The sequence below is a fragment of the Bubalus kerabau genome, chromosome 23 (genome assembly GCF_029407905.1).
Source record: "Bubalus kerabau isolate K-KA32 ecotype Philippines breed swamp buffalo chromosome 23, PCC_UOA_SB_1v2, whole genome shotgun sequence".
Classification (NCBI taxonomy): Eukaryota; Metazoa; Chordata; class Mammalia; order Artiodactyla; family Bovidae; genus Bubalus; species Bubalus kerabau.
Genome location: NC_073646.1, coordinates 35,418,121 through 35,433,409, shown reverse-complemented (window position 1 = coordinate 35,433,409; position 15,289 = coordinate 35,418,121). Strand labels below are relative to the sequence as shown.

General features: G+C 53.6%; 1 protein-coding gene across 5 annotated transcripts in view; it reads right to left on the bottom strand.

Annotated features, from left to right (window-relative positions):
- DTX2 (deltex E3 ubiquitin ligase 2) overlaps nucleotides 1-15,289 on the bottom strand; it is a 36,093-nt gene that overhangs the window by 15,653 nt on the left and 5,151 nt on the right. For all 5 annotated transcript variants that reach the window (XM_055561615.1, XM_055561619.1, XM_055561618.1 and 2 more), the window contains exons 2-3: nucleotides 6,510-6,864; nucleotides 3,615-4,251 (exon numbers count right to left, since the gene is read on the bottom strand). In XM_055561615.1, the coding sequence (XP_055417590.1) occupies nucleotides 3,615-4,251; nucleotides 6,510-6,777 (905 nt within the window). In that variant the 5' untranslated portion in view covers nucleotides 6,778-6,864. The remainder of the gene's footprint in view (nucleotides 1-3,614; nucleotides 4,252-6,509; nucleotides 6,865-15,289) is intronic.

The window sequence follows — 15,289 nt, the reverse complement described above, 5'->3', positions numbered from 1 at the left end:
ACTCTGAGGGGCAGACAGAGCCTCAGAGGTCACGGATCCCCCTGCGCTGTCCGCTAAGAGCTCAGACTGGCACAATGTTCTCTGCTGTGGGCACCATTTGCCCATGAAGTGCCCTTCTGAGAATTCCTTCCTATCAGCCCCCTGCCTGCCTGTTGGGTTCCTGGATCTCCTACTAGGCCCTCCCTGCCTTTCCCATCTGAGAAACCATCTCCAGGAGCTTCCAAGTGGAGGTAAGAACACAAGACAGAGATTTCTCATCTATTCGGACAGGATTGGACAGTCCTGGACAAGGGGCAGAGCTAGGAGGCAGGATAGCAAGGCATGCAAAGCTTCCCTCCAGTTCCCCACGGGGGACCCTCTGAGCATGTGCAGTACAAGACGCTTAAGATGCAGACAGAGCCTGGGGACCCCACTGCCAGCACCCACTGAGGGGCACATCGAGTCCCCTTTCCGAGCTTTACTTTCTGTCTCTGTAAGATGAGAATAATCCCCCCAACCCCCCCTGGGTGGCTGCCAGGCTCAGTGTGCAGTACGATCCAAACGCCCACTGTGTCCCAGGTCCCAGTGGAACAAGGCGGTTCTGGAGAGTCATGGGGCCCTCACCAAATCCTGACCAACACAGCCCTGTCAGAGCAAAGGGAAACTTCTGCAACTGCCCTAGCCAACTTGGTAATCTTACAAGGGGAAAAGAGAGATGTAGAGAGAGAACAGAGCTGAGCCGAGGGCTCACAGTGAGCAAGTCAGAAGTCAGGTCCCACTGGAGTCCAGGACCCCAATCCCACAAGTTTAAAGAGCCTAACTGATAGCAGGAGGGAGCAGGGTGCAACTTTCAGAGGCTGGGAGAACAGCGGCGACAAGAACAGAGTAGATGGATGAAAATGAGAGCCGTTTTCCTAGGCCAGGTGAGTGCAGGGGCAAAGACCCCAGAGGCCTCGCTACAGCGAAGCTGCAACAGAGGGCTGCTCATAATCACCACCCCGAGTCAGCAGAGAGCTAACACCTCTATTAAACAACGGCACACCCACTATTAAACAATGTGTGCGTGACACATTTTGGAAAGTCTTCCATCCAACATCATTGAAACACAAGTCTTGGTGCTTAAAGGGATAAACTTCAGCTACCAGGAAATTTACTTAAACCCGGCGGCTCAGTGACAAAGCACGTGTCTTCCCGATAGATTACTCACTCAGAGAAAGGCTCCTGGGGCAAGAGGCGGGTCCATCAGCTGAGGCTTTACCCAGATTGAGCAGGAAGGGATTTGAAACTACATGGGTTCCAAAAAAAGAACCCACAGGGGCTCCACAAACTTTCATTTCGCTCACTCACAGGTCCTTCCCAGGGGCTACCAGTAAACGCTGCTGGTTCCTAGGTTTCCCCAGTCCGTGGCGCTGCCCACCCCATCACCTTCCCCTCCTCTGGTAACTTTCCCCTACCTGGTAACTTTCACCTGATGCTGCTGATGTTCGCTTGGCCTGGAGAAACTACACCACAGCCGCTAGAGAACTGAGGTGCCAAGTGTTTTCAAATCCTCCCAGCCCAGCTGGGTGAAGAGGTCAGGGATTAATTAGACCCCCTCTGGCTCTACAACAGCCGTTCGAGATGGCTGACTATAGACGGCCGCACAACGAGTTAGACGCGGGAAGACTGACCCCTGCCAGTGAAAGACGCCCCTCCCCGCTCCTGAAGAGATGGTCCAAGAGGTCAAGGTGAACCCCCCGTCAGGAGGCAGGCCCCTCTGACCCTGCTTCACCTACCAGAGCTGGCTGGCGCAGTTCCCACCTGGTTTACAAGGCAGGGTGGCAAGGCAAGCAGCAACACGCACGACCAAGCAGCAGAGGTGAGGCTACCTGGCCCCGCAGCCTTCCCTTCTGGAACCTGCCTGGACGGGGCCCTCAGGCTGGGGAGGGGAGACTCCAGAGAAATCTCAGGGGAAACCAATGGGAGCCCCGTGCCAGAAGAAAGCAACAAAGCCCAAGTGGTCGCCTGGCTCCTCCCAGAATCCCAGCTCTAGAACCTTTGAGAAACCTGCCTCAGTTAACACGTCAGCACACAAGCCCCAGGAGGCTGGGCAAAGCTGACCGAGTCGTAAAAGCGGCTTCACCCTTACTGATAACCCTTCTGGGCTGGCAGACATGACGTGTTTTTCTCTAAAATAGACTGACCCACGTACTGGAAGAGGCCTCGCAGGGCACTGGGAGGGACTGGGTTGGCACTGAGCCCAGCATGCTTATGTCTCTGTGGAAGGCCCAAGCCTTACCCATGCTTCCAGTTCCCAGAAAGACCTCAGATCCACGAGCCCCAGCTTCAGAAAGGAAAAGACATGCAGGAAGACACCAGGACCCAGTGGGCCCGCCTTCTTCTCTGCAGCGCCAGCCTCTGCACACACCCATCAGGACGTCCTGTCTTTCTCTCACTCTGACTTTCAGATGGCTTCCAGAGCTCCACGTGCCCCACGCGGCCCGCAAGGGGCCTGGGTTTGAGCCCAGCTCTGCCACGTCCTGGCTGTGCTGCCAACCCCGCCAGCCTCAACATGCTCCCCTGGAATCTGGGGACACCACCTACCACAGGCCGTTGGGAGGATGTGGGAAAACCGAGCCTGGCTATAACGGGTGCTTGGAGAGCGAAGCTGTCATTGTCTTACCGAAGCCGGATGGGTCCTCTGGAGAAAACACTAGAGGCCCCAGAAGATGCCAAGGAGGTCTCACACTGGGAAGCTTCAGCCCTCCTTGTGGTCAGGAGGGCTGGGATGGGTGAGCGAGGTGGCACCAAGATGCTGACTTTCCGGGGAACGGGGCAGCCACAGGTCCCCACGTCCAGTCACCGCCTGCTGAGGTCACCCTCTCTCAGAAATCTGCCCCCATCCCGGCCACCACTGTGAATCCTCAAAACATTCTGCAGGCCCCAGACTCTCAATAATGATCAACGCCAAGGCCCCTTGTCAGGGACAGGTGTCTGAGCACCCCAGAAGCATCCACCACCGGCCACTCCAGGGTTTTCCCTAGCTTAGACGGGGCCCATTTCCTCACTTTCTCGGGGTGCCCTAGGGACCCGACTGTACCCCAGGGACCAGCACAGCAGCCAGCCTACATCCCCTGCTGCCGCCCCCACATGCTCAGCGTTTTGCTCTTTCCTCGACCAACTGTTAAACTCCAAAACTGGGCTCCAGTCTTCCCCTGGACGAGACCGTGGGCTCGGGGAGAGGACTGGACCTTCTGTGTTTGTGATTTCAGGGCCGGGCACACAGCAGGCATCAGTGACATGTCCTCATGTACCCAGCAGTGGGCACACACGCACAGCCAAATAATCGAACTGCTCAGAGAGCCCAATTCTCCTGAGCCAATGAACGGATCACTGGGTTTTTAACCCACGTGGCAACTACCAGCACTCACATGCCAGAGTCGTGGAGGTCAGTGGGACGCAAGGCTGTGGATGGCCATGGTCCCCTGGCACCATGTTGACACATGCAAAGGACATGACGAAGTAGTGGGGCAGGAGGAGGCAGGTGCCAGGTCTTCATGGCACAGGGGGAGCCTTCTCAGCTAAATAAGGGCGGAAACCCAAGGCCCTGACAAGGCGCACGGCTGGACATAACAGCTGTCAGGAACGCAAGATACCTGGCTGCGCCGGTGGTGGACGGTCCTGAGGGCTGGTGCTGTGACGCCAGGTGGGAGAGGCTGGAGCGGCAGAGGGGCGCGCTCCCCAGGGAGGGCGGCGCCCCGGCCCAGGGGTTGGTGGTGTTCAGCCTGGGCGCAGACCTGGCCCCGGAGAGGGAGGGCTTGTTGTACGGAGCAAAGGCCTGGTGGGTCCCCCAAACAATGGCAGTCCTGTGGGGGGGCTGGGGGACGGGGTAGGCGGGGAGGTTGGTCATGGAGTGGCGGTAGCGGCCTGACACGGGGCCAGTGGTACCACCGCTGAGGCACTGATGGCAGGAGCAGGCCAGCCCCGTGTGGCCCGGCGGGGCGATGACGGTGGTCACCGGGTACGGGGGCCCCGCCTGGCGCCGCACGCTCCGGCAGAAGCTGGAAGTCTTGTTGGTCTGCGTGTGGGTGGCGTAGTTGACGGTGTAGTTGTACCCCAGGGGTGCCAAGTCCACGAGCTGGTTGCCCCGGGCCACCTGCTGCTCCAGGTAGTCGCAGACGCTGGCCTCGTAGGCCGTCCAGGAGTTGTCGTCACCCAGCCACTCCCAGACGACGCCCCGGCCGGGGGCCGAGTGCTGCGGGAACAGGTGCCTCCGCACGGCCCGCATGGTGCCTGTATTAGAGGGAGGGACGCACGTCAACAGCTTATCTGCCGGCCCCTCACCACCGTCAAACCAGGGGTTTAAAATCCTCTTGGTTCCCTACAACCAACGTAAGATAATGTGGTCACAGTCTATACACATGGGTCGTGCTGCTGTCTGACCTAAAGGCTGACACTGAGGACTCTCTCCAAACCTGGGACGAAAGGCAGAGTGCACTCTCTGTGCAAAGACACTGCGGGCCAAAGGCACAGGGGGACCGGCCTTTCTCAGCTGGACTAGGGGACGCTGGACGCTGGGGTCAAAGACCAGCTGTGGCTCAGACCCGACAAGGCCTCTCAAAACATTCCTAATGATGAAACCTGTGTGGGCTGACCAAAGACACTGAAACAAAATGTCTGAAGAAGATGAAGCCATCTGTAATCCAAGCACCGAGAGGAAAGCACGCTTCGTATACTGCGATACATTCCTGCCCGTCCAGTCTTCTAAGCACGTACGTTTAGGTGCAGCTGAGAATCACAGCGAAAACCTTTCCTGTTTCCATGTACTACGCTGTAGGTAATTCTTAGGTCTCTAAGACTCTGTGAAACTCATTAACTTTTTTTGTTTGTTTTTTGTTTTTGGCCCCACGGCATGTGGAATCTTAGTTCTCCCACCAGGGATGAAACCTGTGACCCCTTGCAAAGTGGAAGTGCAGAGTCTTAACCACTGGACAGCCAGAGAAGTCCCAGAAACTCATTAACTTTTACAGACTTTTCTTACGTGGATGTACCTGGATTCCCTTGGACTTCTCAGGTAGCAACTATTAGGAAACACCTGTGATTACCTTATATGAATAAACCAAATTGCATGAGTACGGAAAGGAGAAAGGAAAAAATCGATTTGGGCCATGCTTCCAACAGTACTTGCCGAAAGATGATCACTGCGATTACCCTCTACCTGGTCTCCTGACCTCAGCAGTCAGAGCGATACGTTTAACCCCCAAATCAGATGATGTCACTCTTCTGCCCATATCCTCCCGGGCCTCCTCCTTTTAGAAGAAAAGCTGAGGTCCCTTCAAGGGACAGAAAAGACCCGCATGAGCTGCCCCTCCCCCTGGCCTGTGCCTGGCCCTTCCTGGTGACCAGGCCACGCAAGCTCTAACTTCAGAATAACCTCTCCCTACACTTTACACACCCTCATAAACACTCACTGACCCAACCATACATGGGTCACAAATTATTCATCTTGCTCACTGTCTTTCTTGGTGACTGCAAATGTCACGAGGGCCGGGACTTTTATCTGTATCCACTGCCTGGAAGCCTGAGTCCTCACACCCTCAAGGAGGCTGCTATGGGATCAGAGCTGGATTCTTCAGGCTGGGCACCAGTGCATTTGGGGCCAACAGTTCCTTGTCAGGGGGCCAGTCCTGTATGCTGTAGGATGTTTATTTGGTAGCATCCAGGCCTCTACCCACTAGATGCCAGTAGCACCCACCCCACAGTCCTGACTGTCAAAAACGTCCCCACACGTTGCCCAGTATACCAGGAGACAAAGTCACCCTCGGCTGAGAACCACTGATTTAGAGGGACAGGCAGAGCTCTGGGAAGAAGCTGGCGGCCCCACTCTCGGTAACACTGATCACTGCTGCTTCAGCTGCTCGGTTGCTTCAGTCGTGTCCAACTCTTTGCAACCCCATGGACTGCAGCCCGCTGGGCTCCTCTGTTCATAGAATTCTCCACCAAGGACACTGGAGTGGGTTGCCATGCCCTCCTCCCGGGAATCTTCCCAACCCAGGGATTGAACCCAGGTCTCCTGCATTGCAGGTGGACTCTTTACCACTGAGCCACCGGGGAAGCCCATACTATTAATATACACGTAGGAAAGAAAGAAACATGAGTGCACAGAAACGTGAAGTAACCCGCCCAGGTGACACGACTGTCCTTCAGGAGCCAGAACTCATCACCAGGCCCTCTCCCTAGCATGGTGTGCCACCCCCACGCTGGGTGGCCTGCTGCTTGCTAGGCCTTCCTATCTCTACAGGCAGTTCTGCTTTGGGAGACGAGGGGAAGGGGCTGGGATGGCCTCTGCGCTGTGTTCAAGGCACCCTGCACCACAAAGCGGCACCTCACACGCTGTGCGGTGCCCGCTACCACTCAGCGTCCGCCTCCCGACCCTGTGCGTTTCAGAGGCAAGATGGCGCTGAGAGTCAACTCTGTGACCCGAACACAGAGCACAATGCCTGGCCCGAAGGAGGCACCTAGACACACGCTAGAGGCAGGAAGGGTCTTACCAGTGTCCTGGCGGAACTGCGTCCAGCTGGGGAGGTCAATGATGTAAGGAGCCAGCGAGGGGTCGGCTTGGCCTAAGGGGATGCTGTGGGCCAGGCTCCCCAGTCCGAAGCGCTGGCCCTTCTGCTGCACAAACTGCTGCTCGATGTAGCTGCAGACGGCGGCGCTGTAGGGGTGCCAGGTGCCCAGCCCGTCCTGCCATTCCCACACGGCCACTGCCACCGGGCTGGTGTACACCTGAGCCAGGGAAGGGCTTGGGGCCATGGCCATCTTCCCCAGGACTCCCTGACTTCCCCAACGGCTTCAGACCACGCTGGGCTGGAGTCTCGGGTTCATTGCCCGGTGCTGCCAGGAGACCTGTAAACAAGACAGACAAGCGGTTACCCACACACACGGTGGCACTGCCCGAGTCGGTCTGGGTGCAGGGAAAAGCTCATGCTTTTCCAGTCACTTTTTCCACTAATACCTTAAAAGCTTCATGAACCAAATACCTCACCCTGTCTCTCTGCTCAGGCAGCCAGTAAGAATCCAGCGTCAGTCAAGCAGTGCTCTTATCTCTACAGACGTCCGGAAAGACAGTGACTGAATTCTCGGTGCTAACTATCAGCCCTGCTTCTGTCCTTTTACCAAAACTTTCCCTCTGGCCCAGCTACTAAGTGTATCTTTTGACAGCGTATTTTCATGAGTCGCCTCAAATCCTTCGTGGACAGGGGCCATGAGGACGCTTTATACCTGTGTGGGGATGCCATGGTTCCCCAAGTTGGTTTGTTAAGACGCAAAACAATACCTGCTGTGTTACAGATTAGAAAAAAACCAAAACAGAGTCTCAGAAAGGACCAGGGGCTCAAGGGCAGCCCGGGGTCAATGGCAGAGCAGGGACTCAAAGCTGGGGTGGGTACCAGCCCCACCCAGGCCTCCAGGCCCCCCGGGCTCCCGCACCATTAACCGTGGAGCCCGAGACGGACATCCAAATCCCTGGGTGCTGAGCTCCTCCCTCTCCGGCCTCTCTGAGCCCCGCTCCCGGGTCCCGGGCCTCGCTGACCAGCAGCCAGGTCCAGAGACTTTACACTCATCTCCCGAGGCCTCCTCCCAGTCACCCCCGCCTAGTTGCATCATTCGGGGTTTTCCCAGGCCACCCGTCGCATGAACTTCTCTTCCACGGCACCATGGAACATATACAGCGGTGATGGTGGTGTCCTCCTCAGACGGCAGACACCCCGCAAGTCGGCCTTGTCGACCGCCCCATCACCAGCCCCAGCACAGGCCATGTCACGCAGCATGAGTGTGACAGGGATTAGCTCCGAGCACGGCTGAATTCAGGAGCAGATGACGATTCCAGTGCCTGCAAGTGTCTGAAGGACAGGGGGGCTGCGGACTCACACGGTGGCAGTGCCCAGAGCACCAGCTCCAGGGGTGCGAGGGGAACAGGGCTGATGTTCAGTGACAAACACCAGAGGGACTCGTCTCAGTTAAGTGGAACAGACTGTCAAGGCGGTATTTCTCCCACTTTATGGACAGGAAACTAAAGCTCCAAGAAGTCAAGGCATTACTGAAGGCCACACATATGGTGCTGAGTGACAGCACAGAGTGCAAACCCAGGTCAACCCGAGCTAATGCCCTTCCCTCAGTGGGGAAGGCTCAGTATGGGCTCTACCTCGAGCTCCGCTTTCAGGCCCTGCTTAGGGAGGAGAGAAGCGGGCAAGAGGGGGAGGGAAAGAGGAGCCTGCGTCTCATGCCGTGAGCACCCTCAGCTGTGACGTCCACGGAGGGCCCTGGTGCCAAGAGGGTCCCAGTTACGGCATCTGCTCCGGTTCCCACCCAACCCCCTTAAGCACAGGCATCGAATTTTGTTCCCACTCTGCAGACGAGGAAACTGAGGCCCTGGAAGTTTCAGAAACTTGCTTACATGGCCACTAATGAGGCTGGGACCCTGGGCTTTTGCTGCTGTCCCCGAGATTGCACGCCAGCAGGGTTTCCGTGAGAAGGCTGAGACCATCTGCCCCATGAGAAAGGCAGACCTGGAGCAGGACGTGAAAAGGAAGGGGCATGGGCTCTGGCGTCCACACACCGCTTACTGTGCTCCACTCGCTGTGTCTTCTGATGAAGGTGGCCCGGCCCTGCCAGCCTGACTTCACGTGGACACAGCCACATCACCCTCTACTCTAAGTGCACTTCTCAGGGACTCAGACGGACAGGTGTGCTAAGGCACCCAGCAGATATCAGCAGGCCTGGGCCTCCCTCCCTTTCCCTGCCCCCTCCACCCCACCCCTGCCTACCCCTCGAGTCTGGGGGAGGAGCGGTGGCCCAGGGCGGCTCCGTGCTACCTGAGAGCACAGGCAGTGAGTCAGGCCAGAGATAACTCTGAGCACACCTGGGGGAGCCAGGCCCGCCCCTGAGCTGCAACCACTTCAACAAAACCACACCTCCCACCCTGGAGAACCAGATCAGGGATGCCCTTGAGATGGCTGGAGGGTTTATTAGCTTAGCGCCTGCAATTAGAGGTCCCTGGAACAACACCCAGGTACAAATCACAGGACTGGTTTCAGGGCCAATTACTCCTGAGCCCAGACTTTCCCCCGGCACCTCCTGACAGGCATCACTCATTTCTCAGCCAGAGGGGGAGCCTCCCAGTTACCAGCACACGCGGTATGCTCCAGCATGTCCACACATCCCCAGGTGAACCGACTTGGAGAAGTCTGCCAAACAGCCTGAGAACTCCGCTCAAGAACCTCAGCTAGAGCTGCAGACCGCAGGCACACCACAGTCCAGGCTGGCAGGGTCCTGGAGACCCAGAGATGAGAAAGACCCAGCACACAGCCCCTCCATGACCGGCCACTGTCCCCACTAATACAAGGCCTGCACTTTTTGTCCAGCTGTATCAAATCCCAGCAAGTGCCAAAACATCTGGAGCCGTTTCCCACCTCCCAGCCGTGGACCCTGCTGCCCGTGGCCCGAGTCCCATCCTCTCTGCATCTGAGCCCCCAGCAAACTTGCCCATCTTTCCAGACTCAGCCGGAGCCCTCTTCCGAGCCCTCTGACCAGGTGCTTGCCAGAAAATGCTGACTGCACCCTCCTGTGCGTCCTCACCACATATCCCGCTTATCTGAACCGGACCACACTGATTGGTTTCAGCGTCTGTCCCCCCTCCCACAGCCTCCTAACGGGAACTCCCTGAGGGCAGAGCCAAGGCTGACCCAAAGCTGGAGCTGCAGTTCGTCAAACACCCCAAATCCCAGAGGGGCTGAAACACTCACAAGGGAGGAGCGCCTTTCACTCCAGGGGCCTGGGGCAGGCCCAGGATGCCCACTGCTGCTCCCCTCAAAGGCAGCAATTACGCACACGCAGCAGCCAGTCAAGGCACCCATTCTCTGCTACAGCCTCAACCACCCCCAAACTGCAGTTCAGAAACCTAATTTGTTTTGACTCTTAATGATGGGGCTATTTAGGGTGCTCTTAATTATGAAAACTATTATTCTAATTGGCCATGGGAAAAAAGCCTCAGTCTGGGGGCCACCTAAATACTTTACAATAATGGAATAAGGGAATTCTGAAATAAATTATGGTACATCCCAATGATGGAATATGAGTCTTTAAAAGGCTTTCATACCTAGGATAATTCTCCTGACAAATTAAAAACACAGGGTATGTAACCACACACACTATGCTCTCAGGTAGGCAGGTGCACCATTTACTGAACGTCTACTATGAGGCAGGCACTCTGCCCAGTGCTCCTGTCATCCTGCTCTCTCAACCCTCAATCGCCCCTGAAGGTAGAAATTATCCCCATTTTACAGACGCAGGAACTGAGGCCAAAAGAAATAAAAAATTTATTCAAGGTCAGGTGGCCGGTCTGTGACACCATGAAGCCCATGTTATTTCTACCTTATATAAGCCAATTTTTAAAAGGCTGGAAGGAACAACTCTTGACATGTTACTAGGGGCGATGGAGTTAAGTATGGGATATATGTTCTTTACTTTTCTCTATACTGGCAGATGTTCTACAACGATCATATTACTTATGATGATCGGACCAAAATTATCTTTAAAAAATGTATTAACAACTTGACCACAAGAAAAACCATCCTGCATTCCCTTGCATTCTTCCCTCAGATTTAGCCACAACCAACGCAAAAAAGCAAAATGGCTGTCTGGGGAGGCCTTACAAATAGCTGTGAAAAGAAGAGAAGCAAAGCAAAGGAGAAAAGGAAAGATATAAACATCTGAATGCAGAGTTCCAAAGAATAGCAAGAAGAGATAAGAAAGCCTTCTTCAGTGATCAATGCAAAGAAACAGAGGAAAACAACAGAATGGGAAAGACTAGGGATCTCTTCAAGAAAATCAGAGATACCAAAGGAACATTTCATGCAAAGATGAGCTCAATAAAGGACAGAAATGGGATGGACCTAACAGAAGCAGAAGATATTAAGAAGAGATGGGGCAAGAATACACAGAAGAACTGTACAAAAAAGATCTTCACGACCCAGATAATCACGATGGTGTGATCACTGACCTAGAGCCAGACATCCTGGAATGTGAAGTCAAGTGGGCCTTAGAAAGCATCACTACGAACAAAGCTAGTGGAGGTGATGGAATTCCAGTTGAGCTATTTCAAATCCTGAAAGATGAAGCTGTGAAAGTGCTGCACTCAATATGCCAGCAAATTTGGAAAACTCAGCAGTGGCCACAGGACTGGAAAAGATCAGTTTTCATTCCAATCCCAAAGAAAGGCAATGCCAAAGAATGCTCAAACTACCGCACAATTGCACTCATCTCACACGCTAGTAAAGTAATGCTCAAAATTCTCCAAGCCAGGCTTCAGCAATATGTGAACCGTGAACTTCCTGATGTTCAAGCTGGTTTTCGAAAAGGCAGAGGAACCAGAGATCAAATTGCCAACATCCGCTGGATCATGGAAAAAGCAAGAGAGTTCCAGAAAAACATCTATTTCCGCTTTATTGACTATGCCAAAGCCTTTGACTGTGTGGATCACAATAAACTGTGGGAAATTCTGAAAGAGATGGGAATACCAGACCACCTGATCTGCCTCTTGAGAAATATTTATGCAGGTCAGGAAGCAACAGTTAGAACTGGCCATGGAACAACAGACTGGTCCCAAATAAGAAAAGGAGTACATCAAGGCTGTATATTGTCACCCTGCTTATTTAACTTATATGCAGAGTACATCATGAGAAATGCTGGACTGGAAGAAACACAGGCTGGAATCAAGACTGCCGGGAGAAATATCAATAACCTCAGATATGCAGATGACACCACCCTTATGGCAGAAAGTGAAGAGGAACTCAAAAGCCTCTTGATGAAAGTGAAAGTGGAGAGTGAAAAAGTTGGCTTAAAGCTCAACATTCAGAAAACGAAGATCATGGCATCTGGTCCCACCACTTCATGGGATATAGATGGGGAAACAGCGGAAACAGTGTCAGTTTATTTTTCTGGGCTCCAAAATCACTGCAGATGGTGACTGCAGCCATGAAATTAAAAGACGCTTACTCCTTGGAAGGAAAGTTATGACCAACCTAGATAGCATATTCAAAAGCAGAGACATTACTTTGCCAACAAAGGTCCGTCTAGTCAAGGCTATGGTTTTTCCTGTGGTCATGTATGGATGTGAGAGTTGGACTGTGAAGAAGGCTGAGCACCGAAGAATTGATGCTTTTGAACTGTGGTGTTGGAGAAGACTCTTGAGAGTCCCTTGGACCGCAAGGAGATCCAACCGGTCCATTCTGAAGGAGATCAGCCCTGGGATTTCTTTGGAAGGAATGATGCTGAAGCTGAAACTCCAGTACTTTGGCCACCTCATGCGAAGAGTTGACTCACTGGAAAAGACTCTGATGCTGGGAGGGATTGGGGGCAAGAGGAGAAGGGGACGACAGAGGATGAGATGGCTGGATGGCATCACTGACTCAATGGACCTGAGTCTGAGTGAACTCCGGGAGTTGGTGAGGGACAGGGAGGCCTGGCGTGCTGCGATTCATGGGGTCGCAAAGAGTTGGACATGACTGAGCGACTGATCTGATCTGATCTCTGAACCCCTTCCTGGCCCCTGGTCCCAAGGCACGGCAGGACCCTGCTGTTCTACCAGAGAGGTGTTTGACACAAAAGAGTTACGTGTGTCTGAGAGTCTTTCTATTCCAAGGGGATTTAGGAAAACTTTAGAACAAGATCTGAGCTGACACAGGAATCCGAGTGAAACACATCCCGCCTAATTGTGGGCCTCCAAGTCGGGGAGCCACACAAGCGGCTCCCCTTACAGTTGAGGCCTCCAGGAAGAAGGCCCCGAACGTGGTTTTAAACTGGTGCCCAGACTGAGGGATTGTCAATATGCCAACATGTGAGGACCCATTTCCTCCCCCTTGAGTCCCACTGAAATACGAAGCGGCCTGTCCCAAGCCTGAGCGGGCAGTTCACCCCAGGGTCCACATGCAATGATCCTGGGACAGTCACAGCCCCTCTCCTGGGCTCAACTGCTCAGGGGGTTGGATGGGTTTTCGAGCCTCTTATGAACAGCAGAACCCTTTCCCAAATGTGACCGTACGTCTCCCATCAATAACACAAGATGTAAAAACGTGGGGTGCTCTGCCACAGAGGGTACCCTCTACTTCCGACTCCGAGAGGCCCAGGAAGCCGCTGTGCAGGACAGAGGCGTCTGAGGGGCACGGGCTGGAGACCAGTGAGGCTGGGTGACCTTAAGCCCTATTTTCTAAGCTGCCTCTCTTTCGGGTGCTTTCCCAGAAGCACGGGCCTGCAACTCCACACCCCACCGGCTGACACAGTAAGCATGACCAGTAACCAGAGCATGACCTTGAAAGACTTGTTATGGGCAGCTGGCCACCCGGGCACTGTCAGAAAGCATTCCCGTGGACCTGGGAAAGTCGAATACTGTGCAAATACATATCAAAGAAATGTTCTACTTTGCTAGACGTGTTGTTTTTAACACAATGGAGTATTATTTTTCTGTCTCTCAAGGTCATAAAAATAACTTAATTTCAATACACAGTCCCACAAGAGTACACTGAGAAGTCACACTGCTGGGAGGGATAAAGCCCTTCCAGAAAACAGTCTGGTAATATGTATCAAGAGGTTTAAAAATGTTCACTCAGGGGACTTCCCTGGCGATCCAGTGGTTAAGACTCCATGCTTCCACTGTAGAGGGCACAAGTTCAATCCCTGGTCAGGAAACTAAGATCCTGCATGCCCCATGGTGAGGCCATCACTTGCTTTGACCCAATCATTAAGAAATCTATCTAAGGAGATTAGAGGAAAATGTCAACATAAAGCTATTCCCCACAGCACTACTTTAACTTGGTAAAGAGAAGCAGAGAGAAAACTCAGTAGAAATGTACCCAAATGCTAACAACAGCTGCCTTTGAGTGGAGAAACTGTAGGAGACCTTTTGTTTAACTTCTGAACTTTTCCCATTTTTTTAAAATCGGAAAGTTTTACTTCTGTTATCAGAAACAAACCTCAACAATGCCCACAACTTTCAAAAGATCGTAAATAGGAACCAAACCCCCACCGCTGTTAACCTACCATCCTGACTGTAGACAGCCACTCCCGTCCCATTGGGGTTTCATTAACAGGCCTGTCAAAGCACCATGGTGCCTCCTTGCCGAGAGACACACGCCCCACCCCTGAGTTCCCAGAAAGTGCAAAAAACACACCATCCAAGGACCTGGATTATTACAACAGGAGCGCTGCAAAGTAGGGCTTTGGTTTAGACAAGGGATGGCTCCATCAAGCACCACTCAGACCTTACTAGGCTTCTGAAGGATGGAAGGACTAACACTTGAGTTGTCCCTTGCACGCTGGGGCTGCAAGATGAGAAATGACAACTCCTCTCCTGGCTGGTGCCTGTCTGGGGCCTCCAAAGGCAGGTCTGAGCAGAAAGCCACACAGTATCCAGGGGGTGGGCCCCGGTGACCGACAGCTGCTCCATGGACAACCTCCTCCACCAGCACCAAGAACCCGCTGCCCCTTCTTTGGCCAGGAGCAAACTGACCACCCACAGGTCATCAGAGGGCTGAGCCCTGGTTCCCAGGCCACCCTGAGGCCAGAATGTGGGAGCCGAGGAAGCAGCGGCAGGCACAGTGGCCAGCAACAAGAGTACTATGTATTACCAGGCCAGTGCTGGCTAAGTATCTTCTGAGTGTTCTCACTTAATCTTTACAATACAGGGCAGGGTATCATCTCTGCTTTATAAAAGAGAAAACTGAGGCAAAAGATAAGCAAGTTGCCTGAGAAGTCACAGGTATGTGCTGTGCTGTGTTCAGGAGCTCAGTCGCGTCCGACTCTTTGTGACCCCATGGACTGCAGCCCACAAAGCTCCTCCATCCATGGGGATTCTCCAGGCAAGAATACTGGACTGGGTTGCCATGCCCTCCTCCAGGGGATCTTCCCAACCCAGTGATCGATCCCAGGTCTCCCGCATTGCAGGTGGATTCTTTACATCTGAGCCAAAAGGGAAGCCCAAGAATACTAGAGTGGGTAGCTGATCCCTTCGCCAGGGGAACTTCCCAACTCAGGAATTGAATCAGGGTCTCCTGCATTGCAGTAGGATTCTTTACCAGCTGAGCTATGGGGGAAACCCAGTCACAGATTTCCCACATCAGTTTGCAGAGGGAGAAGTTGATGTGGGCACATCAGCCTGCCAGATGTGTCTGCTCAGCCTACTACAGTTTGTAAATCTTACAGATTGAGCTAATGTTTTAAAATTAGGATAAATCAGTCAATCAATCCAGATTTCCAGCTTCTCCTGAAAAGCAGAAAA